General features: G+C 45.3%; 1 protein-coding gene across 2 annotated transcripts in view; it reads right to left on the bottom strand.

The window, feature by feature from the left end:
• The window catches only part of Pnpla7 (patatin like phospholipase domain containing 7), a 65,415-nt gene that overhangs the window by 6,616 nt on the left and 35,435 nt on the right, over window positions 1-23,364 (bottom strand). For both annotated transcript variants that reach the window (XM_057754927.1, XM_057754928.1), the window contains 6 exons: window positions 22,938-23,007; window positions 16,625-16,774; window positions 7,562-7,625; window positions 6,831-6,999; window positions 5,522-5,704; window positions 4,612-4,730 (listed from right to left, as the gene is read on the bottom strand). In XM_057754927.1, coding sequence (XP_057610910.1) covers window positions 4,612-4,730; window positions 5,522-5,704; window positions 6,831-6,999; window positions 7,562-7,625; window positions 16,625-16,774; window positions 22,938-23,007 — 755 coding nt within the window. The remainder of the gene's footprint in view (window positions 1-4,611; window positions 4,731-5,521; window positions 5,705-6,830; window positions 7,000-7,561; window positions 7,626-16,624; window positions 16,775-22,937; window positions 23,008-23,364) is intronic.

The following is a 23,364-nucleotide window of genomic DNA, read 5'->3' as shown; positions in this document are numbered from 1 at the left end:
CAAACAAGGCTGAAGTTATGGCCTAAAGCCTCAAAACCAAGCATAACAAGTCATAAAAGAAGAAAATACCTCATGACTACAAGACAAGATTAAAAACAAACACCACGATTGGACCGAGGACTAGGGGTCCTAGAGTACTTGTCTACCGTATGCACACTTGGTTGATCCCGCTACCGTACACTTTAGAGAAGCCATCAACAGTCTGTGTGGGAGAACAAAGTGCTGCGTGTATGCCTGCAGGAATAGACTAGTGTGCTCAGTAAAGGATGCAGACGCAGCACACAGAGGTGTGACTCCAGTCATGGGGGGGCAGAGCATGGGTGAATGTGCAGTGAATACAGTTTATTCAGGATGACAAACAGCCTAGAAACAGACAGGCCTGGCAGCTGTACAGCAGTGAGAACGTATTGCACTATGACGGTTAAAATATTCATGTACTGTGCATATATTTAGTACATAAAAAGAATAATATGTAATACCACCAGAAAAAAATTAAATAAGTAGAAGTCTTAAAACAAAAATTGAGCTTGGCATAGTGGTGCAAGCCTTTAATCCCAGCATTGATGGAGGTGGGTCATCTTTCTATCTGTTGTTTCATTGGTTAAGTAATAAAGAAACTGCCTTGGCCCCTTTAATAGGACAGAAAATTAGGTAGGCGGAGTAGACAGAACAGAATGCTGGGAGAAAGAAGCCGAGTCAGGAGTCGCCATGATTCTCCCACTCCAGACAGACGCAGGTTAAGATCTTTCCTGGTAAGCCAGCTCGTGGTACTACACAGAATATTAGAAATGGGTTAGATCAATTGTAAGAGCTAGCCAATAAGAGGCTGGAACTAATGGGCCAGGCAGTGATTAAAAGAATACAGTTTCTGTGTAATTATTTCGGGGCATAAACTAGCCATGCTGGGACGCAGCCCCGCCGCTCTTATTACAACACAGCATCTGAGAGACAGAGGCAGGTAGATCTCTGTGCATTCAAGGCCAGCCTGGTTTATTTTTACTTTAGGTGTGTGGATGCATGTGTGTCTGTACAGCATGTGCATGTAGTGTCTGCAGAGTCCAGATCCCTTGGGACTGGAGTTACGGGCAGTTGTGAGCTGCCATGTGGGTCCGGGGAACTGAACCAGGGAGAGTAGACAGTGGTTTTGAACACTGAGCCTTCTCTCCAGCCCTAGTTTACATAGTGAGTTCCAGGACGCAGAGAGACCGTTTCCTCAAAAAACAAGTACACAAAACAACAACAACAGAAACAACAGAGTTGAGAGCCAGGCGGTGGTGGCGCACGCCTTTAATCCTAGCACTCTGGAGGCAGAGGCAGGTGGATCTCTGTGAGCTCAAAGCCAGACTAGTCTACATAGAGAGTTCCAGGCCAACAGGGTTATATAGTAAGACCCTGTCTCACAAAAAGAAAAGGAAAAAAAAATCCCCAAAAAGCAAGAGTTGAAGAAATTAAAGACAGGATTGATAACTGCAGAGAATGGGAAAGTATAAGCGGGATGAAGTGGAGATTACAGACAGGAAACACATAACTGAGATGAGACAACCAATAAATGAGTTTGAAGACTAGACACAGCTGAAGAGTGACACGGTGTAACTCTCTCTTGCCAGCAGAACTCAGATATTGCTGTCCTGAAACCAGAGCAGCTGTGACAATCTGCATGACAGAGGCCTTGCACAGCGGGGGCCTCCTGCACCTTTCTCCTTTTTCCTTAGCTGTCCTTTCAAAGGCCACACTTTTGCTTTGTTGACACTTTCTAATGTATGCTTTAATTTCAGCTCTTGTCTGTTTTTGGAGACACTGTATCCTGTACTGGCCTCAAATTCACTGTCCTTCTCAGCATCATGGGCGCACTGTTCCAGAATATAGGCAGGCTGGTCTTTCCACTGTGTCAGAATTTACTTTATAAATAACAAGAAACTCACAAGCTACCTTGATTTCATTGGCTGCAACTTATCAAGCAGCCCTGATTTCCCTAGATAGCTGGCTCTCCCAAGCTCTTTCACTGCAGTCTTAATTATGAATTAACTTTCAAACTGCATATTAAATAGTGTGTGTGTGTGTGTGTGTGTGTGTGAGAGAGAGAGAGAGAGAGAGAGAGAGAGAGAGAGAGAGAGAGAGAGAGAGAGAGGAGTTACAAAAGAGCAGAAGAGGGCCTTACTGGCAGTGGAGTCAATACGGATACAAAGAGACACTGTAGATGGCGAGTAGTAAGATATTAACTACATAGTTAATGTAGCTGCTGGAGGCCTGGAGAGCAGCAGGGTTGAGGAGAGCCCAGCCTAGTCTACTTGGCAACTCCATTCCAGCAAAAGAAGCAAGGCAAATGGTAGTTTGAAGAATGACACTGAGGTTATCCCCTGCGATCCCTGCCGCAATGCACATACACAGAGACAGAAGCAGAAAGGCAGGGATGTAGAGAGATAAAGAGAATGATACAAAATTAATACATTCATTCAGAGATGTCACCAAAAGAGAGTCAGAGCCTGAGAGACAACACTGGCATAAAGCAGTCAGTGAAGATGAAGGAGGTGGTGCTGGTGGGCTGGGGGGTGTGAAGCCCTGGAAAACTTGAACAAAGATGATCTGGTCTGTCTGAACCTGCTAAGACGATAGGAACACTCTGGCGGTGTCTATCGGTGTCTATTGGTAGGTACACTGATGGTATCAGAAACGGAGGTGAAGCAAATACAACAGTTAGAAGCTCCTTTTGTTCTCTCTCTTTTTTAAAGACAGTTTCTCTGTGTTAACAGTTCTGGCTGTCCTGGAACTCGATTTTTTTTTAAAGATTTATTTAATTATTATTATGTATATAATATTCCTCCTGCCTGTACACCTCCATGCCAGAAGAAGGCACCAGATCTCATAGATGGTTGTGAGCCACCATGAGGTTGCTGGGAATTGAACTCAGGACCTCTGGAAGAGCAGCCAGTGCTCTTGACCTCTGAGCCATCTCTCCAGCCCACCCCCACCCCTTTTCTAAGACCAGTGTTGAAGAACATTATTTTAAGGTGTGTTACTTTTGTTTATGCTCTGGAACATTTGTTTAATGCTGCAAAGATGTGTCTGATTAAATAAAATTCACCTGTAGTCAAGAGGTTGCATCAGCAACTAGCTGACAGGAAGTGGTAGGGAGGAGCCAGGTGAGAAGGGTTTTTAAGGAGGGGCGGGGAACAGCCTGAGGAGCAGAAGTTCACCTCAACCTTTGAATCCTGAGTTCTTCAGAGGGACAGAAATTTAGATAAGTTCCCTTCGTCACACAGCTGTGGCGTAAAAGGCAGCAACAATTTAAAAAAGAGGACAACAGACCAGGCTGACCTCAAACTCACAGAGATCCACCTCCCTCTGCTTCCTGAGTGCTAGGATTAAAGAAGGAAATGTTCAGAGTCCCATGGATATGATTTACCTCTGAAAGAGCTACGCCCTCACAATGGAACCTCATGAGGATTAGAGGAGAGAGAGAGAGAGAGAGAGAGAGAGAGAGAGAGAGAGAGAGAGAGAGAGAGAGGCTGAGCCACAGGCAGGTGAGGGTGCAGAGAGACCAACAGATAGATGTTGGTTATCTGAGAGTTAGGAAGTCAGTGTTCTAAAATTTAAGGAAACATTAGTCAGATAGGACTACTACTTAGGATCACAGAAAAGACAATGTCCAAACAGACTTTGAAAGTATTTGGCCCCAGAAAGGGCAAGCAGAGGACTGTTCTTTGTGTGCCTAGCAGAACCACTCGGCTTTTAAGTACACCTTGAGCCAAGTGGTAGAGTTTTCAAAAATGCTGTTGGCCTGACATGCAAACCAGGACCAGGTCTGTACCTAACCATTCTGAGTTTCTATTATCCAGGCACACAGGAAGGACTAGGGCCTCCCCCTACCTGATAATGTCATATCCCTCCTCTAGGTCAGTTCCCCCATGATTCAAGATACAACGAGCACGCACTGGGTGGGGGAGGGGGGGTCACTTCACTGTAGACTGAGCAGAGCCAGGACTCAGTTCACAGTGGGTCAGCTCCAGAGCACCCCTCCTCTTGGGGAGATGTGGAGTCTGACACGGCTCCTCCTGCATATCTGGATCACCAACCACTTCATCCTCCCACGATGCCATAGGCCTCCACGTCTTTCAGCTCAGAAGGGTCAGATGACAACTCAGGGCAGGAATTGCATGGGCTAAAACTCCTTCAAAGAACCCCAAGCCTAAAGAACTGAAGGATATTTCTCTAGTCCATGAGCAGAGCAGGTCATGCTTCATAGAGAATATATTAAAATGGAAAGAACCTCATGGGGAGCCCACTGGGGAACTGAACTGGCAAAGGACAAGAGCAGACAATGTTCAAAGCGGAGACATATGGCTAACCAAACAGATGCTGCTAAGCATAGTCAGACAACACACATATCTTCTTCTACCAAATGTCAACAGTGAAATCCAAAACATTTAGGTTATAAACACACACACACACACACACACCTAGACACTTTGGCATGCGGACCACACTCTTGCCATCCCTGGGGACTCTCCTGAGAGTACGAGAGTGGTCCAAGGATCTTTGCATCTGCGGCACCTATGCTCAGGGTAAGGCCGATGGGAGTGTGGTATACAGTTGGGGGTTGGGGAGGCTCACCTTGCTCCACCTCCTCCAAGCACCAAGGCAATGGCATTGCCTGTCAGCACCCGTGCCAGGCGGGAAAAGTCTGAGTGACGGTCTGGTGGCCGTTGGAAAACACGCGTGTACATCTCAACCTGAAAGGAGCCAAAGGGAGACAGAGGTCTGTGCGTTTCTCCAGCTAAAAGTTGGCATGTCCTGATTTGACTCACAGCCTCTCCTTTCCAGGACACAGGACACAGCATTAGCACCCAAGTGCCTGACAGGGTCCAAGCTCACCTGAGAGGTGTTGGCAGAGGACAAACAGACCTAGAGGAAGCTTCTAACTGCCTAAGACCACAGAGCCCCTCAGGATGCCCTCACAGGAGTCTCTCCACTGGCCCTTTATGTAGGGAGTGCTCTTGAGGTATATGGTCCCAGGCAGGGATGCAGTCAACAAGATGCTGCCCATTGAGCTAGGGTGTTGAATGGGCTGTAGCATGTGGACAGCACCAATGCTTCCCACCACCTAGTTTTCACACTGAGCTCAAAGAACTAAAGATGCCCAGGGAAGAGATGTCTAGGATTGTATCTGTCTCTGCTCTGAAGGGATAGCTCAGTGATCTAGTCATAATATCTCTTTAGGGCCTCAGCTAAATGTGAGACTCTCAGCCTTGATCCCTGACCTAAGTCAAGCCCAGATTTCTGAGCTCACTGGTTCCCAGTTCTGGACAGCCTCTCTGTGCTTTGTGCTGTGACTTCCTCAACCTGCAAAGTAGCCCAAGAATCCCAAAGTTATGATCACAGAGTTCAGAGCAGAATAGGCAAGCTCAATAAGAACCCACAAGCCCTAATGCGCATAAAGGAGGAGAAAGACAGCTCTATATAGAGAGGCCAGAGATAGTGTAGTCAGGGCTAAGTCCTGCTGGGCCAGCCCTCCAGGCCTCACCAACTTGGGCAAGCTCCTCTTAGAGAAGACACGGCGTGGGCAGCGGAGGTGCAAGTGGCCAGAGCACCAGCTCCGCATGTTGAGCCACTCCACTGTGCGGGCAGGCCCTGGACCGTCCTCTTTGTGCAGCAAGATCAGCTGCTTCTGGGCACGCACGGCTGTGTTCTCCAACATCCGCTCCAGCTAGAGGAGAATAAGACCTGGTCAGCAAGCCCAGGTAAGCCTGAGGGCTAAAACAGAACAGAACCAAGGACCACCACAGAGCTATCTCCAAGGTGGACACTCAACACTGCCCTGATAGCTGGCCCCAGAGAGGACAGTGTGGGATGGGTCTAGTTAGTAGCCGGGCTGTAAAGATGGCTACTAACACCCTGACCACATGGTCCACTAACTGTGCTGGGTGGCCAACACGGCTACCAGGGGGATGCTGGGAGTATGAGACAAGAGTGCTTCCTCCCGCGTCTCAAACACTGCCGTGTGACTGTATGCTGTGACCTTCACAGACGATGCACTTTTTGGGCACCTGCCTTACAAAAACAGCACTGCTCCTGCACAATGGGAACAGACATCAGAGGGGCTGACTTCAGCTGCTCCAGGATTAGACAGATAGGGCAGACGCTTGAAATGGAAGCTGAGCAGGTAGAGCAGAGAGGAGATGGGCACACTAATTCAAATGACGAGGAATCACCTCATACTGCTTAGTTAAAGGACATGAATGGAGCCAGAGTTCCCCCACTCCTGAGAAGGACATGAGCACTTCAGGCGCACCTGCAGCCATTCACAACCGGGAAAGCAGCTTGGCAGCGTCTAGTAAGTACACACATTTTCTTTGGGGCCAGCAACTTGAAAGTATCTGAGGAAAACTCGACCTTGCTTGTTACTATGAAGTAACTGGTAGAGGCTGTATGGTGGACACTCACAAATGGAAAACCAAACAGCCATAAAAATGGGTGAAACAGTGGGTATCGATGAAAGAGTAAATTTCATGAGGGATGGTGGTGGCACACGCTTTAATCTTAGCATGTGGAAGGCAGAGGCAGGAGGACCTCTAGGTTCAAGTCCAACCTGGTCTACACAGTGAGTTCCAGGACAGATAGGGCTGCACAAATAAACCCTGTCTTCAGAAATCAAAACAAACAAACACAATTTCAGAATGATATAAAATGGTATTATTTCTATATAATCTTTAGGAGTGAACATAGCAGAGGTCTCTAAAGAGACCAGCAAACACGTGGGTCCTCTCCTGAAAAGTATTTCCGCTAACGGAAAGATAGACGGGTCTGGGTTGGAAGTCCCTCTGAGCACTCACCTCGCCCACTGCTGGCTCTTGCTCTCCCAAACCCACAATGAGGATGCAGTCAGCCTGCCTGATGCAGCGCTGGGTCCAGGGTGTGAGTGTGCTGTCTGCTTGATACAGCACAATCCGGTGGATGTCCTCCTGCTGCCCCAGCCAGCTGGATAGCCGGTACTCATGGATACTGAAAGACATAAAGCAGCGCCTCATCTTTTTTTTAAAAAAAATTTAAATTAAAATTTAAAAGAAAAAAATTTCTTTGAGACAGGGTCTCACTATATAGCACTGGCTGGCCTGGAACTCCCTATGTAGACTAGGGAGCCTTAAACTCATAGAGATTGGCCAGCCTCTGCCTCCTGAGTGTGGCACCTCACCTTCTATGGGGTCTCCTAAGGCTTCTCATCTTCATTAGCACCTCTCCCACAGAGCAGCAGTGGGTGCTTGGAACTGGGCACTTGAGCAGAGGCTGTGGCCACGCCTAGAAGTTGGGGGCTTAAGAGAAGGTGAGATGCAGAGCTGCCTGAATGATAAGGAGGACCTGGTTGTCTCCTGGGATCTCTGATGGTACCCAAGCACATATAAAGAGTAGAGGGTATAGTTGGACAAGGAACATGCTAGAATGTGCAGATACCAAGGCACGGGGTTAATGAGGTCCATCTCAAGACTATACCAGGGCAGCTAAGAAGGAAGTTAAGGCTGACTAAATTTCTTTACATGGGACCATAAGGGGGTCACCTTATGCGCACCTGTCTAGAGCAGCAGAACCAAGGCGTTGTTTGATGTTGTCACTGGTCAGCAGCAGGACAGGACCTGAGAACAACCACCCATTTCAGAAGTCTGTCCCAGCAGCCACCTCTAAGGACAAGCAAAGGACAAGAGTGCTTACACCTTGTCCTGAGGTCAGCTCCCTGGGAGGGACTGCTGGCAATGGGGATGCGACAAATTTTTAAGCTGCCTCTCCAAATCTGGGTCTCCTGTTGACATATGAACCAAGTCTTTGCAATCCTGCCATCACGTGTGTGGACACAAGCTAGGGCAAGGACAGCACACAGCAGTAAAACTTGAAATCCTGTAATTTCCCAAAGAAACATCTACAGTGGCCTGGATCCAAATCTAGTTCATTCACACACAGATGCCAAGCTTTCCCATCCATGCCTCACGGATTAGCCAAGGAAAGGTCAGAGGTGGCTCAGAGGTGATGCAGAGTGGAGAGCACCGGTCACTCTCGGAAGCTGCCTCAAGAGTACACTGGCTATGGGTAGAAAAGAGCCCAGCAGTGGGAAAGCCAATGATAATATACAAGGAGACCTAAATCATTCTTCTTTAATGGTGTTTACCTGCATAGCCTGCACATATGACTATATGACTGTGTGAGGGTGTCAGATCCACTAGAACTGGACTTACAGACAGTTGTGAGCTGCCATGTGGTTGACTGGGAATTGAACCCGCGTCCTGTGGAAGAGCAGCCAGTGCTCTTAGCCACTGAGCCATATCTCCAGCCCTTTAAATCAATTTTAACAAGTCAGCTGTTGTAACTCAGCCTTTAATCCCAGCACTTAGAAAGCAGAGGCTGGTGGCTCTTCCTCTGTGAGTTCAAGGCTAGCCTGGTCTACATGCTTTCAGTTAGTCTAGGCTAGAGCTACACAGTTAGACATTGTCTCAAAAATCAAAACAAAACAAAAATCATTCTCAAGAAGCTCATCCAAGAGTGTATAATTAAGAGCTAATTCAGGCTGGGTGATGGTGCTGCATGCCTTTAATACCAGCACTCGGGAGGCAGAGGCAGGCCGATCTCTGAGTTTGGGGCCAGCCTGGTTTACAGAGTGAGTTCCAGGACAGCCAGGGCTACCTAGAGAAACCCTGTCTCGAAAAAAATAGAAACAAATGAACAAAAAAGCGAATTAGCTAATTCATAAGACACTCCCCCCAAGACACACACACCAGGGTCTTAGGCTCCAGCGCCTTGAACTCCTAAATTCAAGCAATTTCCCCAGCTCTGCATTTCAGGTAGCTAGGCCTACAAGCGAACACCACTGCATCTGCCAACAGTACCATATTTTAATTAGCAGTAGTCTCTGAGAGGCGCACAGAATAAGGGCATCTTTACAATTGGGAAGGCTGCCGCAGTGTGCTTATCACACAAACGGAGCCAGGCATGGTGGCACCTGCCTGCAGAGAGAAGGGGATCTCGGAGAGTTCCAGACCAGCCTGGTCTATACAGTGAGTTCCAGGTCAGCCTTGTCTCAAAAAAATTAAACAACAACAACCAGAACAATAACAACAACAACAACAACAACAAAGCCAGTGGAAACTTTTTAAGCAGGCAAATCTGTCCCACTATGGAGGTGAAAAGCAAAGGCAGCAGGTCCTACATGCACTTTGAGGCCAATGCTTCCTCAGCCTGGACAGTAGTAGATGGGGCACCACCATCTCCACCCCCTCCTGTTAAGAGGCCTTCCTGCATAAGAGAGATGGATTCTTGCTACCTAAAACATCAAGGTGCTGGTCTGACCCCAGGCTAAATGCACTCACCCTCAGGGTACTTCTCTGTCTAAGCACCCTTGCTAGATTTGGGAGCTAGAAAAGAAGTGTAGAGCTCCCTAGAGATTGTATTCCAGGCTCTCACAGTAGAGACTTCCAGCTCTTCCCCTGTCTCTGCCAAAGGCTCTGGGTTCTGTGGAGGGAGGCAGGATGCTTCCTCCTGCAGTGCACAAGGTAGGCCAGCCTAGTTGAGGGGAGCCTCTGGCCTCATTGGAAGCAGAAATCCCAAAAGTCAGGAGGCTCACCAGAACTACCTGTCCCTACTTTGAGGGGTGTAGCCCAAAGGCAGCATCCTGCCAGGTTGCTATCCCAGGTCCCTGCAGGGCTTGGACAGCACTGCACCAGGCTGCCTGACAGCTTCGTTTCTAGGTTCCTAGATCCAGAGAAGCTAGAGGAGAGGGGAACACCTTCCACGACAAAAGAAAACTTCTCTGCCTGGATTCGTCACAAGCAATAACACCCTTGGAAATGAAAGGAACGTACCAAAGGCAAAGGTAGGCACAATGTGGCATTTCTAAATCAGAGTTCTGGTTCAACTGACAGGACAGTTCTCCCCTTTCTTACTTGTAGTTCTCAAGAATCACCATGGGGTGTGCTGGTTCCTGAGATAGGAAGGGGCAGGTCAAGAGAGCTGGGCTCAGTTCCTGCTCTTAGACACAGGATATTCTCCAACATTTTGACCCAGCGAGTCCTGTCCCATGGGCAAGGCAGGCTGCCCAAGGCAGGCTGCTTTCCCGGCTCCTGAGCCCTATAGACCAGCTGAGAATGAACCACTGCACTGTTGTTCCTTGCTGCCCACTCAAAGAAACTTGCTCGGTTGTGCAGCAATTTCCTCCTAGATAAAACTTTCCATCTTAAGGGTAGTGGTGGCGCACGCCTTTAATCCCAGCACTCAGGAAACAGAGACAGGCAGATCTCTGTGAGTTCAAAGCTAGCGTGGTCCTACAGAGCGAGTGCCAGGACAGGCTCCAAAGCTACAGGGAAACCCTGTCTCAGGGGAAAAAAAAATACCTCCCCACACACAGGATATTAAAAGGGGGAGAAACAACGGGATGTTATAAGGGAAGAGGAAGTATTCCATCCTTGAGGCAAGTTCTATAAGCTAAGGAAGTAAACAACTCACATAAATCTAGGAAGTCACTGAAACTAACCAGATTCAGTAGGCTCTTCCCTCCCCAAGGGTATATAAGCAGCAAGAACTGAGAGACACTGTCTCAGACTAGCTGAATGGCCTTCAAGAGGCAGATCAGCCAAGTACTTGAAAGAAGCTACCTGAGAAGGACACTCTTCAAGGTGCTAAGCTGCCTATGGTTACGTAGGGAGTTCTAGGTTTTCAGCTTTCATGGTTGTCACCCAGGCTGGGGGGGCTTTTGGTGATGCTGCTTTCTTTCAGTCATTTCTGCTCCTGTAATTAACCCTTCACCCAGATTCCTATAAGAAAACGAATAAAACTTATTGGTTCACTGAGTTAGACTTTGGTGGTATCCGTACTTTAGTTTTTTTTTTTTGTTTGTTTTTTTTTTTTTTGGTTTTTCGAGACAGGGTTTCTCTGTGGCTTTGGAGCCTGTCCTGGAACTAGCTCTGTAGACCAGGCTGGTCTCGAACTCACAGAGATCCACCTGCCTCTGCCTCCCAAGTGCTGGGATTAGAGGCGCGCGCCACCATCGCCTGGCCGTACTTTAGTTTTTTATTGGTTCCCTATCAGGGTCGAGTAGCGAGCTACTTGCTCATGTTTTGTTGTGGAACATTTGCACACTGTGTGAAGATGCGCTGCTGTGATTGGTGTAATAAGAAGTTGAGTGGTAGGTAGCTAGGCAGGAGGTATAGGTGGGATTTCCAGGAAGGGAAAGAACTCTGAGAAGCAAGGAGGAGTTGCCAGGGAGATATGGATAGGAAACAGGAGATGCACGATGGAAGAGCGGTAATGCCACATGGCAGACCTAGATTAATATAAATGGATTAAGTTTTAACATCTAGTTGAGACAAGCCTAAGCTAACGGCCAACCTTTCATAATTAATAGGAAGTCTTCGTGTTGTTATTTGGGAGTTGGCAATTCAAAGATAGTCTGACAAGAGGGCTTGCTACAATGTTTCCCCAGGAGCAGTGTAACATACATGTGTGCATCTTGCGTGTAACTATTCTCTCTCACCAGATTCAGATCAGTTGATAAGCAGAACACTGTTTGGTGAAGGCAACCCAAAGACATGATTCATGAAACAAATAGCCAGTAAGGTTTACTTGCATTATATAAAAATCCCTACTCTGTAAAAGGCACTGTTCAGTGGATGAAATGATAAGTCACTGACCAGGAAAAAAAATAGTCACAAAAGAAATGTCCTATGGAAAACTTATCTAAAATAGATACAATAGACTCTTAAATTTCAACAATATGAAAACAACCAGGGAGCCTGGAGAGATGGTTGAGTTCGCCAAGGACTTGCCATGCAAGCCTGAGGACCTGCATTCAGATCCCTAGCACTGGCGGGACAGAAACAGGAGACTCCTGGAGCTTGCCAGCTGGCTAGCCTAGCTGAATCAGTGATGCACAGATGAACACAGTGCATGAAAAAAGATCCTGCATCGCATACCATAAGGGAAACAACAAAGAGATTAGTGGTTTCCATGTCTGTTTGGAAGGGATGAGTAGGCAGAGCAGAGGACCCTTAGGACAACTGATTGAAACCACCTTGAGTGACACTGGAGTAGTAAACACGCACACACGCACGCACATGCATGCACACGCGCGCGCGCGCACACACACACACACACACACCACATGCCCACTCTGAACCCTGGGCAATGGTAAAGAGACACAAGCTCCACTCTAATAAGGAATGCTGATAGCAGGGATAGCTGTGCATGGTGAGGGAGCAGGGATGCGTGTGAAATCCACACGTCTACCCAAGTTTGCTTTACTCCTACAACTCTTCACAAACCAAAGGTCTGTTTCTTTATTTGTTTATTTATGGCTTCAAGGTCTTTCTATGTAGCGGTGACTGGCTTAGCACTTACCATGAAGATCAGGCTGGCTTAAATTTGCAGCCATCTTCCTGCCTCTGCCTCCCCAGAGCTGGGATTACAGGTGTGTATCATCTTTAAAAGTGAGTCCCCTTCCCCACTAGCCTCCACAGTAAGAAAACTAATGGCCAGTTAGAGAAGGAAAAAAGGAGACTGGGTGCAGCTGAAAGTGTAGTGCTTGTTGAGTATGCGTGAGGCCCTGGGCTCTACCCCAGCAGTCAATAACACAAACAAAAGCAGAAAGAAAAAAGCAAGCAAGAAGAATATATGAATAGACATTTCATCAAGAGAATAAATACAGAAAGCAAATCCGTACACAAAATGTTTAGTGCCATAAGCCAACAGAGCAAAACAAATTAAAATTAGTGCGTATGGACCAGGCATGGTGGCACATTCCTTTAACCCCAGCACTCAGGAGGCAGAGGATGTGGAGCTCTGTGAATTCAAGGTCAGCCTGGTCTACATAGTGAATTCTTGGCCAGTAAAGGCTACACAGTAAGACGCTGTTTCAAAAAAATAAAACAACAACAACAAAAACCAAGCTATAAATGAACAACGACCAAAAAAAAAAAAAAACACCTAAGAGTTGAAGAAATTAAAGAGCTTCAGACCAGCCAAGACAACATAGTGAGACCCTGTCTCAAAACAAATAAATAAATAAATAAATAAGAGTAAATAAATGAAAAAATAAAATTAAGGCATGCTATCACTATGTCCCTATTAAAATAGCTAAAATTAAAATAGTGATGACACAGAATATTGGCAAGGATGTGAGGAAACTGGCCCTTCGCACACTGCTGCTGGGAATACAAATAATATAGATACCGTGGAGAAAACCTGGCAGGTTACTATTAGACTGACACACTCAGACGCCAGAGAAATGAAAAAATTCCATCCATTGCACAAATGGTCACAACAATTTAATTCACAACATTCCCAAGCTGGAAACTATCCAGACACCCTTCAATAACGCGTGGCTAAAGAAACTGAAACGTGTCTTGGGTGGTGTGAATGTGCTGTAGCAATAAGATAGCAAGCCATGTTTGCTTTGGCAGCATAGATACTAAAAATGAATAAAAATAATACAAAGATTAGCGTGGCATCTGAAAAAGGAAGATATTCCAATTTGTGAAGGGTTTCATATTTAAAAAAAGAAAGAAAATCTCATGTGGGCACACGCTATGATTCTATGTTTATAAATTTCTCAGAATGACAAACATCGGAGATTAAGGAGAATTGTTTGGATGTCAGTGAGAAGGGTGTTGATACACTGTGGCAGCTTTAAAATGGAAGCTAGAAGGGTTTCTATGGCAATGAGGGTCTTGCAGTGTTGGTATGGGCCTGATGCCGTGTCAAAGGAGGGACATGCGCACTCACATACCTGTATGTACAGGTACACAAACACAAGAACGGCTAACGAGTCTGGAGCTGGCCTTTGAGTGGTCTTAGCATCCTATGTGGTGTCATCATACGGGACATTGGAAATGGTTAGGGGGCCTTTTCTTACTTCACCGTTTCTTGTGATTCCATAATTATCTTGAAATAAAAAAGTTTTCTCCACAGAGCAACTGGACAGCAGCCTAAACAATCTGACCAATGTCACCGAAAATGAATGGAACTCTCTATACACCTACAATATGGACTGCAAAACAAAGATGGAGACTACCAAACAAGCCAAGTATGGTGGTGCACATCTTTAACCCCAGCACTCTGGAAGCAGAAGCAGGCTGATCTCTGTGAGTTCAAGACCAGCCTGGTCTACATAGAGAATTCCAGAACAGTCAGGGCTACACAGTATGTGAGACTCGGTCTTAAAAAAAAAACAAAAACCCAGCAATAAACCCAATAATTTTAAACTATATATATATATATATATATATATATATATATATATATATATATATATATCACAACATTAAGCTTTTAAGAATAATTTATAGGCCGGGCGGTGGTGGCGCACGCCTTTAATCCCAGCACTCGGGAGGCAGAGGCAGGCGGATCTCTGTGAGTTCGAGGCCAGCCTGGTCTACAAGAGCTAGTTCCAGGACAGGAACCAAAAGCTACGGAGAAACCCTGTCTCGAAAAATCAAAAAAAAAAAAAAAAAAAAGAATAATTTATAAATAATAGATACTGTGGTATCTTTCAATTTTACAGATCTTTTTAATGTTTTATATCAGTGGTTCTCAACCTCCCTAATGCTTCGATCCTTTAATACAGTTCTTCATGCTGTAGTGACCCCCAACCATAAAATTATTTCATTGCTACTTCATAACTGTAATTTTGCTACTGTTATGAACTATAATGTAAATATCAGATATACAGGCTATCTGATGTGCGACCCATAGGTTGAGAACCACTGTTCTATATCATTTAAGTATCCGCAGGGTAAAGGATATGTTTGTGCTGTACTGAAATAGATACCCAATAGTATCTTGTTTATGATCACTGGACACAGGGACTGCATTCACTTTACAGAGACATTCCTGAAACTTTTACTATAACATACCATGAGTATATATAATCATATCTCACTTCAAAATTACATGAACACTTATAAATAAAATGTTAAGAAAAGAGGCCTTGTCCCTCTGCACATGAGTGGCAGTTGTCTAGGTCTATATGAGGAGCCCCTGGCAGAAGGACCATGATCTATCCCTGGTGCATGAGCTAGCTTGTCGGAGCCCATCCCCTATGGTGGGATGCAATACTCAGTCTTAATGAGGGGTGGGGGTGGGGACTTTGGTCCTGCCTCAACTTAATGGGCCAGGCTTTGTTGACTCCCTATGGGAACCCTTACCCTTGGGAGGAGTGGATGGGGTGTACTGTGGGGTAGAGGTGGGGGGCTGGAAACGGGAGAGAATTGTGGTTGGAAGGTGAAACAAATTTTAAAAAATCATTAAAGAGGGCTGGAGAGATGGCTCAGTGGTTAAGAGCACTGCCTGCTCTTCCAAAGATCCTGAGTTCAATTCCCAGCAACCATATGGTGACTCACAACCATCTATAAAAAGATCTGGTGCCCTCTTCTGGCCTGCAGGCATACATGCAGGCAGAAATTTGTAATAATAAATAATAAGTAACACATAATAAATAAATAAATCTTTAAAAAAAATCATTAAAGAAAAAAAGAGGCCTCAAGCCAGAGAGTGACCTGTGCAAGTAAAGATGAATGAACTAAAGGGTGAACTGTGTGACTCATGGGCCACACTGCAGCTTCCACAGCAAGATTATTATTATTAGCATCATCATTATTATTATTCCTTCTTCTTCGTCTTCTTCCTCTCCCTCTTTTTCCTCCTCCTTCTCCTTGTTTGCTTTTGTTTATTTTGTTTGGCTTTCGTTTTTTCTTTTAAATTTGGTTTTGATTCGGGAGGGGGCAGTTTGCAAGGACACGGGGTGGATGCAAGGGGACAGGGAGCTAAGGAGGGCTGGAATGCAAGACGTAAAATTCACAAAAAATCAATATAAGTTTTTTTTTAATGTTAAAAAAAAACAGAATACCTTACAAACTTGGAAATTCTCAAGAACTCTCCTGAGTTTTAATTTCTTATTCTTAGATTCCAAAATTTTGAGCATATGTTTATTGGTTGATCTGCACTTGTGGAGGAGTGGGTGCACATGACTGTGGAGGTCAGAGGACAACTTGTGGGAGCCGGTTCTCTCCTTCTAGGTACCGGGGATCAAACTTAAGTTGTCAGGCTTGGTGGAAAACATCTTTAACTACTGAGCCATCTTGCCAAGCCGAGGCTCTAAAATTTAACAGCTTCTTCCTGATGGACGATCAGCTCTGGGTTTCATCCTACAACTAATATACTCTAGCTGTTGACCCAAGAGTGGTCTCATTCTAACCAACCCCCTACCAAAGCTACCTGATCCCATTCAAGCATTTTTCCATTTTTCATCAGGTCAGCAAGTTCCCCGGACATCTATTCCAACACCCACTCCAGCAAGCAGGGTGCTGGCATATACTTCTAGCAGCCTCAGAACCCAAAGCGAGGGTCCTGTGATGCCAGATGCCTATACAAAGGAGTCTCCTAATGTTTCTGGGGCCCTCCATCTCAGGGTCTAACACATCATATACTATTACATTCTCTGTGCCCATGAAGATCTCAGAGCCTGCAATTCCCTTAATGTGGAAGGTTCCCTTAGAGTAGAGCCTCCCCTAGATCAAGTCCACCCAGAGTGTAGAGGGCAGTCCACAACTCCTGAGGAACCGATAATTTTTACCTTCAGGACCTCTATGTAGCTTACCAATGGCACTGAGGGCATGCTGAAGTTCCAGGGCAAAGGCAGTTAGGGGCACATCTTCAGACACAGGCATTGCTGCTACCGTGGACAAGTTGCCAGGTGGGTTCCCCAAGTCCCATTTGTTGTTTTCTGTGTAAAGCCCAAGCTGGTGACCTGTAAGCACAGAACCAGGAATCAACTTGGAACGTTAGGCCACCAGTTTCCAAAGTCCCAGATGACACAGGGTGCCACCAAGAAGGATCAGATCTGCTTTCACTCTTGCAATGACGAAAGCAGGCCCTTGGATCAATACCAAATCTAATGTGTTCTAAGTCTGGGTCCAGCATAAATTATCTTGACCCTCCAGAGCTTAGGAATTCAAGGAGCAAGAAAATTTGGAAAACATTTTGTCAGATGAGAGCCCCCACCCCAATGGTCTCACTATGTAGCCTGGGCTGGCCTCAGCTCTGCCTCTCTTGATGGGATACATGCATGCCTGGAAGGACTCTGCCTCTCTTGATGGGATACATACATGCCTGGAAGGACTCTGCCTCTCTTGATGGGGTACATACATGCCTGGAAGGACTCGCTCTTTATAGCTTTTGTTTTTTAATCACTCGGGAAACTGGAAACTTAGAAGAGCAACAAACACACCTTTATCATCTCTTAGCCACATGGATTTTCAAAAACCAAAGGAAGCAGAGAATAAACGAGGAAGGTCATTCTAGGGCAGGGGCAAGAGCATCCTAGGGAGACACCATAAGTGACCCCTGAAGGAGAAATCGAAGCAAGCAGAGATTTCCTAAGACCAGGATATCCAAAGGTCCCACAGTGCCTCACCCAGACACAAAGAGCCTGGACCTCCTCCCAGGGTCCTATTCAGCTGCAGAGGCTAAGGGCCACTCAACTAACACAAGTGCAAGACCAAAGACATTTTCGTTTGCTATCCTGTAGCAGAAGATCCTGGTACAAGTTCTCCTCCAGTACAAAGTTCTCTTGAGTGAGTCCCTCCTGTGGCCACAAAGGTGGCTAAGCACATCTCATGACAGCTGGCAGGCAGGCCCCCACTTGATCAGGTTTCCTGTGGCACCGTTGTGCTATTATGGGCTGCCTGGTCACTGGTAGCCCACCCTCCTCTACAATGCCCCTCCCACCCCTGACCTTTTTTACACTGACACAGACAGACCTATCTTCAGGCCTGGACCACCTGTCTCCCTTAAGGGCAGTTTCCAAATGCCTGGCATCTTCTCTGCTCCTCACCCTAGAAGCTTCAGGAAACTATCAGATACATAGTCCCAATTGCCTGGACATGTGTTGCACATAGACTGACTTAGAAGTACGGTGCAGAGGTGCGGGCGGAGCTCCAGGGATATGTGGAGCCCCATTTAGTGACTGGTAGGCACAGAGCCAGGCAAGACCCCTGTTTCCAGATGACACAGGTACAGGATATAAGAGATAGAGTTTAGGAAGGGTTTGCCATTTCAAGCAGACCTAAGAGCACACTCAGGCTGTGACAAGTGGACACAGGTCTGTAATCTTAGGAAGACACATGCATCTCACCTACACATACAACAGATATTATACATATATCCTCCTATATTATACATAAATCACACATACACTATGCATACAATTCACAGATATCTCACACACATCATATATATACCACACACACTACAACTCACATACATACCTCCCAGACACCATGTATAGACCACACACTTAACTCATTCATGGCTTCATAATTACTATATGTGTACCACATACACATACCTCACATATATATGTCACACACACACACACACACACAAAGATTTTACTGCAGTATTGTTTAAAATAGTTGGGAAGGCCAGAGATAGTGGCGCACACCTTTAATTACAGCACTTGGGAGGCAGAAACAGGAGGATCTCTGTGGGTTTGAGGCCAGCCTGGTCTATATAGTAAACTCCAGGCCAGTCAGATAAAGAATGATAACCTGTCTCAAAAAGCAAAACAGAACAAAAATACAACAACTAAATAAATAAATAAGAGAGTTGAGGAGAGATGTTTGGTAATGGAGAAAACAGCTAAATGAATGACCCTCTTAGCTATCAAAAAATAAAACACATCTTTAAGCTAGGTGGTACACCTTTAATAATAGCACTCAGGAGGCAGAGGTAGGCGGACCTCTGTGAGTTCCAGACTAGCCTAGTCTACAGAGCAAATTTCAGGACAGTCAAGACTACACAGAGAAACCCTGTCTCAAAAAATAAAATAACAACAAAAAAACTCCACATCTTTATGTAATGGTGAGAAAAGTTACTCAATGAAATAGCTATAGTAATTTATAAAAATATTTCTTTTAAAAATAAACATCTCAAACCTTCCAAAACTAAAGTACCTGCATCTCTAAATAAACAAAAACAATAAACTGACATGGCCTGCTCAGCATGACCCAGACTACTGTGGACTGGGCACTCCCTGTTGGCAGGCCTCAGTCCCAAGAGGTAGCTCTGGGCCTCCACTACATAGCCTCTTATGGCTTTGGTCACACATCCTCCAGTACCCTGCCCCTCACTCAAAGTGAACTGATGGTAACAAGGCGGGTGTGGCCCCTGCAGTTCCTCTGATGTTTCCTGCCATTTCCCAGTTACATCCATGTCCTGCCCCTTCCCCTGTTCTCCTAGGTCTTCATTTCCCAGACCTATGGAAGGAAGCTTTCTTTATTTATCCTCCTGATCCACTCCCCTGCCTTCCTGTTCTCGGGGCATAGGTCCCTCTTGAGGAGGACCTGTCTGGCCCAGAGGCCCCACCCAGGAAACTCCTCCCTTGGCCACTCCCCCCCCCCTTTTTTTTTTTTTTTTTTGCCCCGAGACAGGGTTTCTCTGTAGCTTTGGAGCCTCTCCTGGAACTAGCTCTTGTAGAGCAGGTTGACCTTGAACTCATAAAGATCCACCTGTTAAAGATGTGCGCCACCATTGTCCAGCTGGCTCTTCTTGAAAGAGTCCTTTCCAAGGAGGCTGCTTCAAAGGAGCCTTACCAGGCAGAAGCCCTGCCCCAGCCAGAGGAGGAAGCAGAGAAAGCAACCCTTCAGCTATGCCTGTGCTTGTCAGATCAGAATCCGCAGAGGATGGGAACAGAGGACGGCACAGTACTCCAGCAATCGTACTGGCTCAAGGAAACACAGGCTGACCAAACTACCAGGGCCTTGACAAATCACAGTCCAGAAAACTGGGGCAGAACTTGAGCTACAAATACAAACACGTTGGTAGCCACAGAAGATTTAAATGGGAATATAATATTCAAAAATACATACTTGTTTTATTCAATATATTATATACTTAAAAAATTCAGTATACTCCAAATTACCAGGTACATTGAGAATCAATAATTTTTGTTTGTTTGGTTTTGGTTTTTGAGACAGGGGGTTTCTCTGTGTAGTCCTGGGTGTCCTGGAACTCATGCTGCAGACCAAACAAGCTGGCATCAAACTCAGAGATCCACCTTTCTCTGCAACCTGGACCCTCAGATTAAAGGCATTCACTACTTCTAGAGCAAGGAATCTTAATCTGAGTGAGAAAAGTCAGTCAACAGACAAAATAACAGCACAAAGATTAGAATATTTGCAGGAATAATGAAATATGACCAGTTATAGCCAACAATCAAAATCGTGAACATTTCTGGAAAAAAAAAAAAAAACAGAAACAGAAGACCTTAGCAAAACAAAGAAGAGCCAGAACATAAAAACAAATAAAAGGTTCTCTGGGGCCAGAGTGATAGTGACATACACCTGTGCGCCCAGCAGAGGGTGCTAGACTAGGAGGGAGACTAGAGCAGGAGGATAGCAGATTCTAGGTCAGTCTGGGCTATATAATGAGTCAGAGGCCAGCCTGGCATACACAGCAAGCTCCTGTCTCAAAATAATAATAACAACCAAAAAAATATTTTTAAACCACTTTGTATAGGCCAAGTAGGAGAATGAAGGTGACAGGAAAGAGCAAGTAATATTGAGGACAGACCAAAGTAACAATTCTATTTGAACATCATAGCAACAAAAAGATAAAAAAGTGACCAGTGCCCCAGATACCTCTGGAACAATAACAAAAGGCCCAATATTCCTGACATTTTGTTTTCAGAAGAAAAGAATACAAGGTTGAAAGAAGATGTGAAGAAAGAAAAGCTAAGAATTTCCCAAATTTGCTAAAAGATATAATCTATAGATTAAAGCAAAATTAACCCCAAAGGCATAAATCCAAAGATTTTCAAATCTCTGAACTGTGAGATGAGAACAATTTAAGGGCAGGTCAGGGGTCATTTATCTACAACTCCTGAGGCCAGAGTGCTTTGGAGTTCTGGCTTTTTCAGATTTTAGAACATTCCCAGACTACCGGTTAAACATTTCTCATCTGAAAGTGGCAAATGCTCCAAAATTCACAACTTCTGAATGCTGACATGGCACTTAAAAAGTTCTGGATTTTGTATTGCAGATTTTTCAAGGCAAATGTTTGGTTCTCAAGGCATGCAGAAAAAATGGTTAAGACGTATCTCAAGGGCAGGCGAGACTGCTCATTGGTTAAGAGTACTGGCTACTACTATTCCAGATGACCCAGGTTTGATAACCAGCACTCATATGGTGGCTTACAACTGTTTGTAATTCCAGTTTCAGAGGATCTGACACTTTCTTCTGGCCTCCAAGGGCACTGCAAGCATGTAGTTTACAGACATAAGCAGGCAAAACACCCAGATGCATAAAAATAAATAAATTGGACTGGAGAGATGGCTCAGAGGTTAAGAGCATTGGCTGCTCTTCCAGAGGTCCTGAGTTCAATTTCCACCAACCACATGGTGGCTCACAACCATTTATAATGAGATCTGATGCCCTCTTCTGGCCTGCAGGCTTATGTGCAAGCAGAATACTCTATACATAATATATAAATTTTTTAAAAAAAATCTTAAAAAAACAAACAACAACAAAACCCAAAACACATTAAGAGAAGGTCAGAGAATAATGTGACCTAAACGGTGATAAAGCACTCTCATTCCACTTAAAATGAAAAGTTATTGCTATTAATGGATTAGGATAAGCATAAAATATTTCTGTATAGAAACCATCCAACAAAAAATGTAGAAATCAGAATTAATAAAAATAGGATGCAGAAAAATGGTTAAGTAATCAAAAAGAAGAAGAATATTGGAAGAAAATTTAAAAATAAGAAAGTAAACATCAATCCTAACAGAACAGTTATATTAGATATAAGTGGTCTAAATAGTTAAAAGGTAAAGATTGCCGGAAGAGTTGATAATAAACTTGGCCTCATTGTGTCTTCCTTTAAGAGACTCATTTCAAACATAATGGTCAGACAGGCAGGGCAAAGTAAGAAAGAAATCGTATGTGTTGAATAGTATGGTGTCTCCTAAAATCCACGCCCACTCAGAACTTCAGACTGTAATCTCATATGGAAACAGAACCTTCAAGACTGATGCAGTTAAGAACTGATCCTGGAGAAGGGTCACAGCTTCCCATTGCTGTGTGCATCGTGCAAGTACAGACAGCTTGCTTAACAAAATACCTAAAATATCAGGACATGACCCAAATGATGAGACGTACTAAGAGCAAAGAGCTAACCAGCAGCATGCTTACCCACAAATTTGACCTTTCAACAAACATTCAGTACTGTACACCAGTCTCAGTCATGTATAAAGATTATATGTCTATACAGGGACAGGTCACAAACGAGCTAGCCCGGGAGAACTAGTAGAAAAAGAAACAAAGATGAGGGCTCAGAGGACAAGAGGGCTGAACAAAAATGTAGACTGGTGACCTAGGCAGGGAAGGGGGATGTGGAGGCAGGAGAGCGCCATGGGCACAGTGCACACAGAACAGTAAGAGCCAAAGAGCAACGTCGGAGTTGTCAAATATCTGGGACCAGAGGCTCCCAGATGATGGGCCCTCTTAGAAGAAACAAACACGGTGGGGTCGAGTTCTTGTTCCTGGTACTGTAGTTATTTCACCATCTTTTTATACTTGGCACTTGATAGACAGCGACAGCCGCCAACCACACCACTCTTCCAGAGGCTTCACCCTCTATCTCCTTTTCCAATCAGCTGACAAAAATAGAAGGCAGATATATCTCACTTCTTCTCACAGATAGTTGGGTTTCCTTTTGTGCTGCCCATGCTGAGACATATCTTGGCAAAACAAGCTGGCACCGTCACAGTCTAAGCCCTCCTTACTCAGAGTTGCAGCACAGTATCCCACAATGCTCCAGAGGTCTGCCCTGGCTTCTCTGCTTCTTTCCTCGACCCCTGCCAGGGGAAGGGTGGGGCCATTGTTGGGGTGGGAAGAGCTGAGACTCACCTGTCCCAGAGCCCTGCTGGAGGCTGCCTAAAATCTTCTCACCCAAGAGGTGAATCAGTCGGGTTACAACCTTGGGGTAAGGAAGGAGGAAAATCCCAAACCACATCGTTAGATGGTGAAACACTGGGAACTGAAAAAGTGACAATGATGTTCTAACAGCACACTGGGCCTGCTTTTTCAAAACTGTCAGTGACTGGAAGCAAATACGGGCTACAGACGACAAGAGCCCATGCACAGTTTTCTAGGGGCCGGATGAGACAGACTCATCTGAGAGATGGCCTAGACATGCCTACGGGATCCTCCCGACTACATCAGCTGGTGTGGGAAGACAGGACCTGCGCTACAGAAATGGAGAAGTGAAATGAGCACCATCATGCACGCACCCATTGCTCTCTGTCCTTGATTACGGATGCGAGATGACAGACAC

This window comes from Chionomys nivalis, chromosome 22 (assembly GCF_950005125.1).
Source record: "Chionomys nivalis chromosome 22, mChiNiv1.1, whole genome shotgun sequence".
NCBI lineage: Eukaryota > Metazoa > Chordata > Mammalia > Rodentia > Cricetidae > Chionomys > Chionomys nivalis.
Note: the sequence above shows the minus strand (reverse complement) of the source record. Positions and strands in the feature narration are given on the sequence as shown.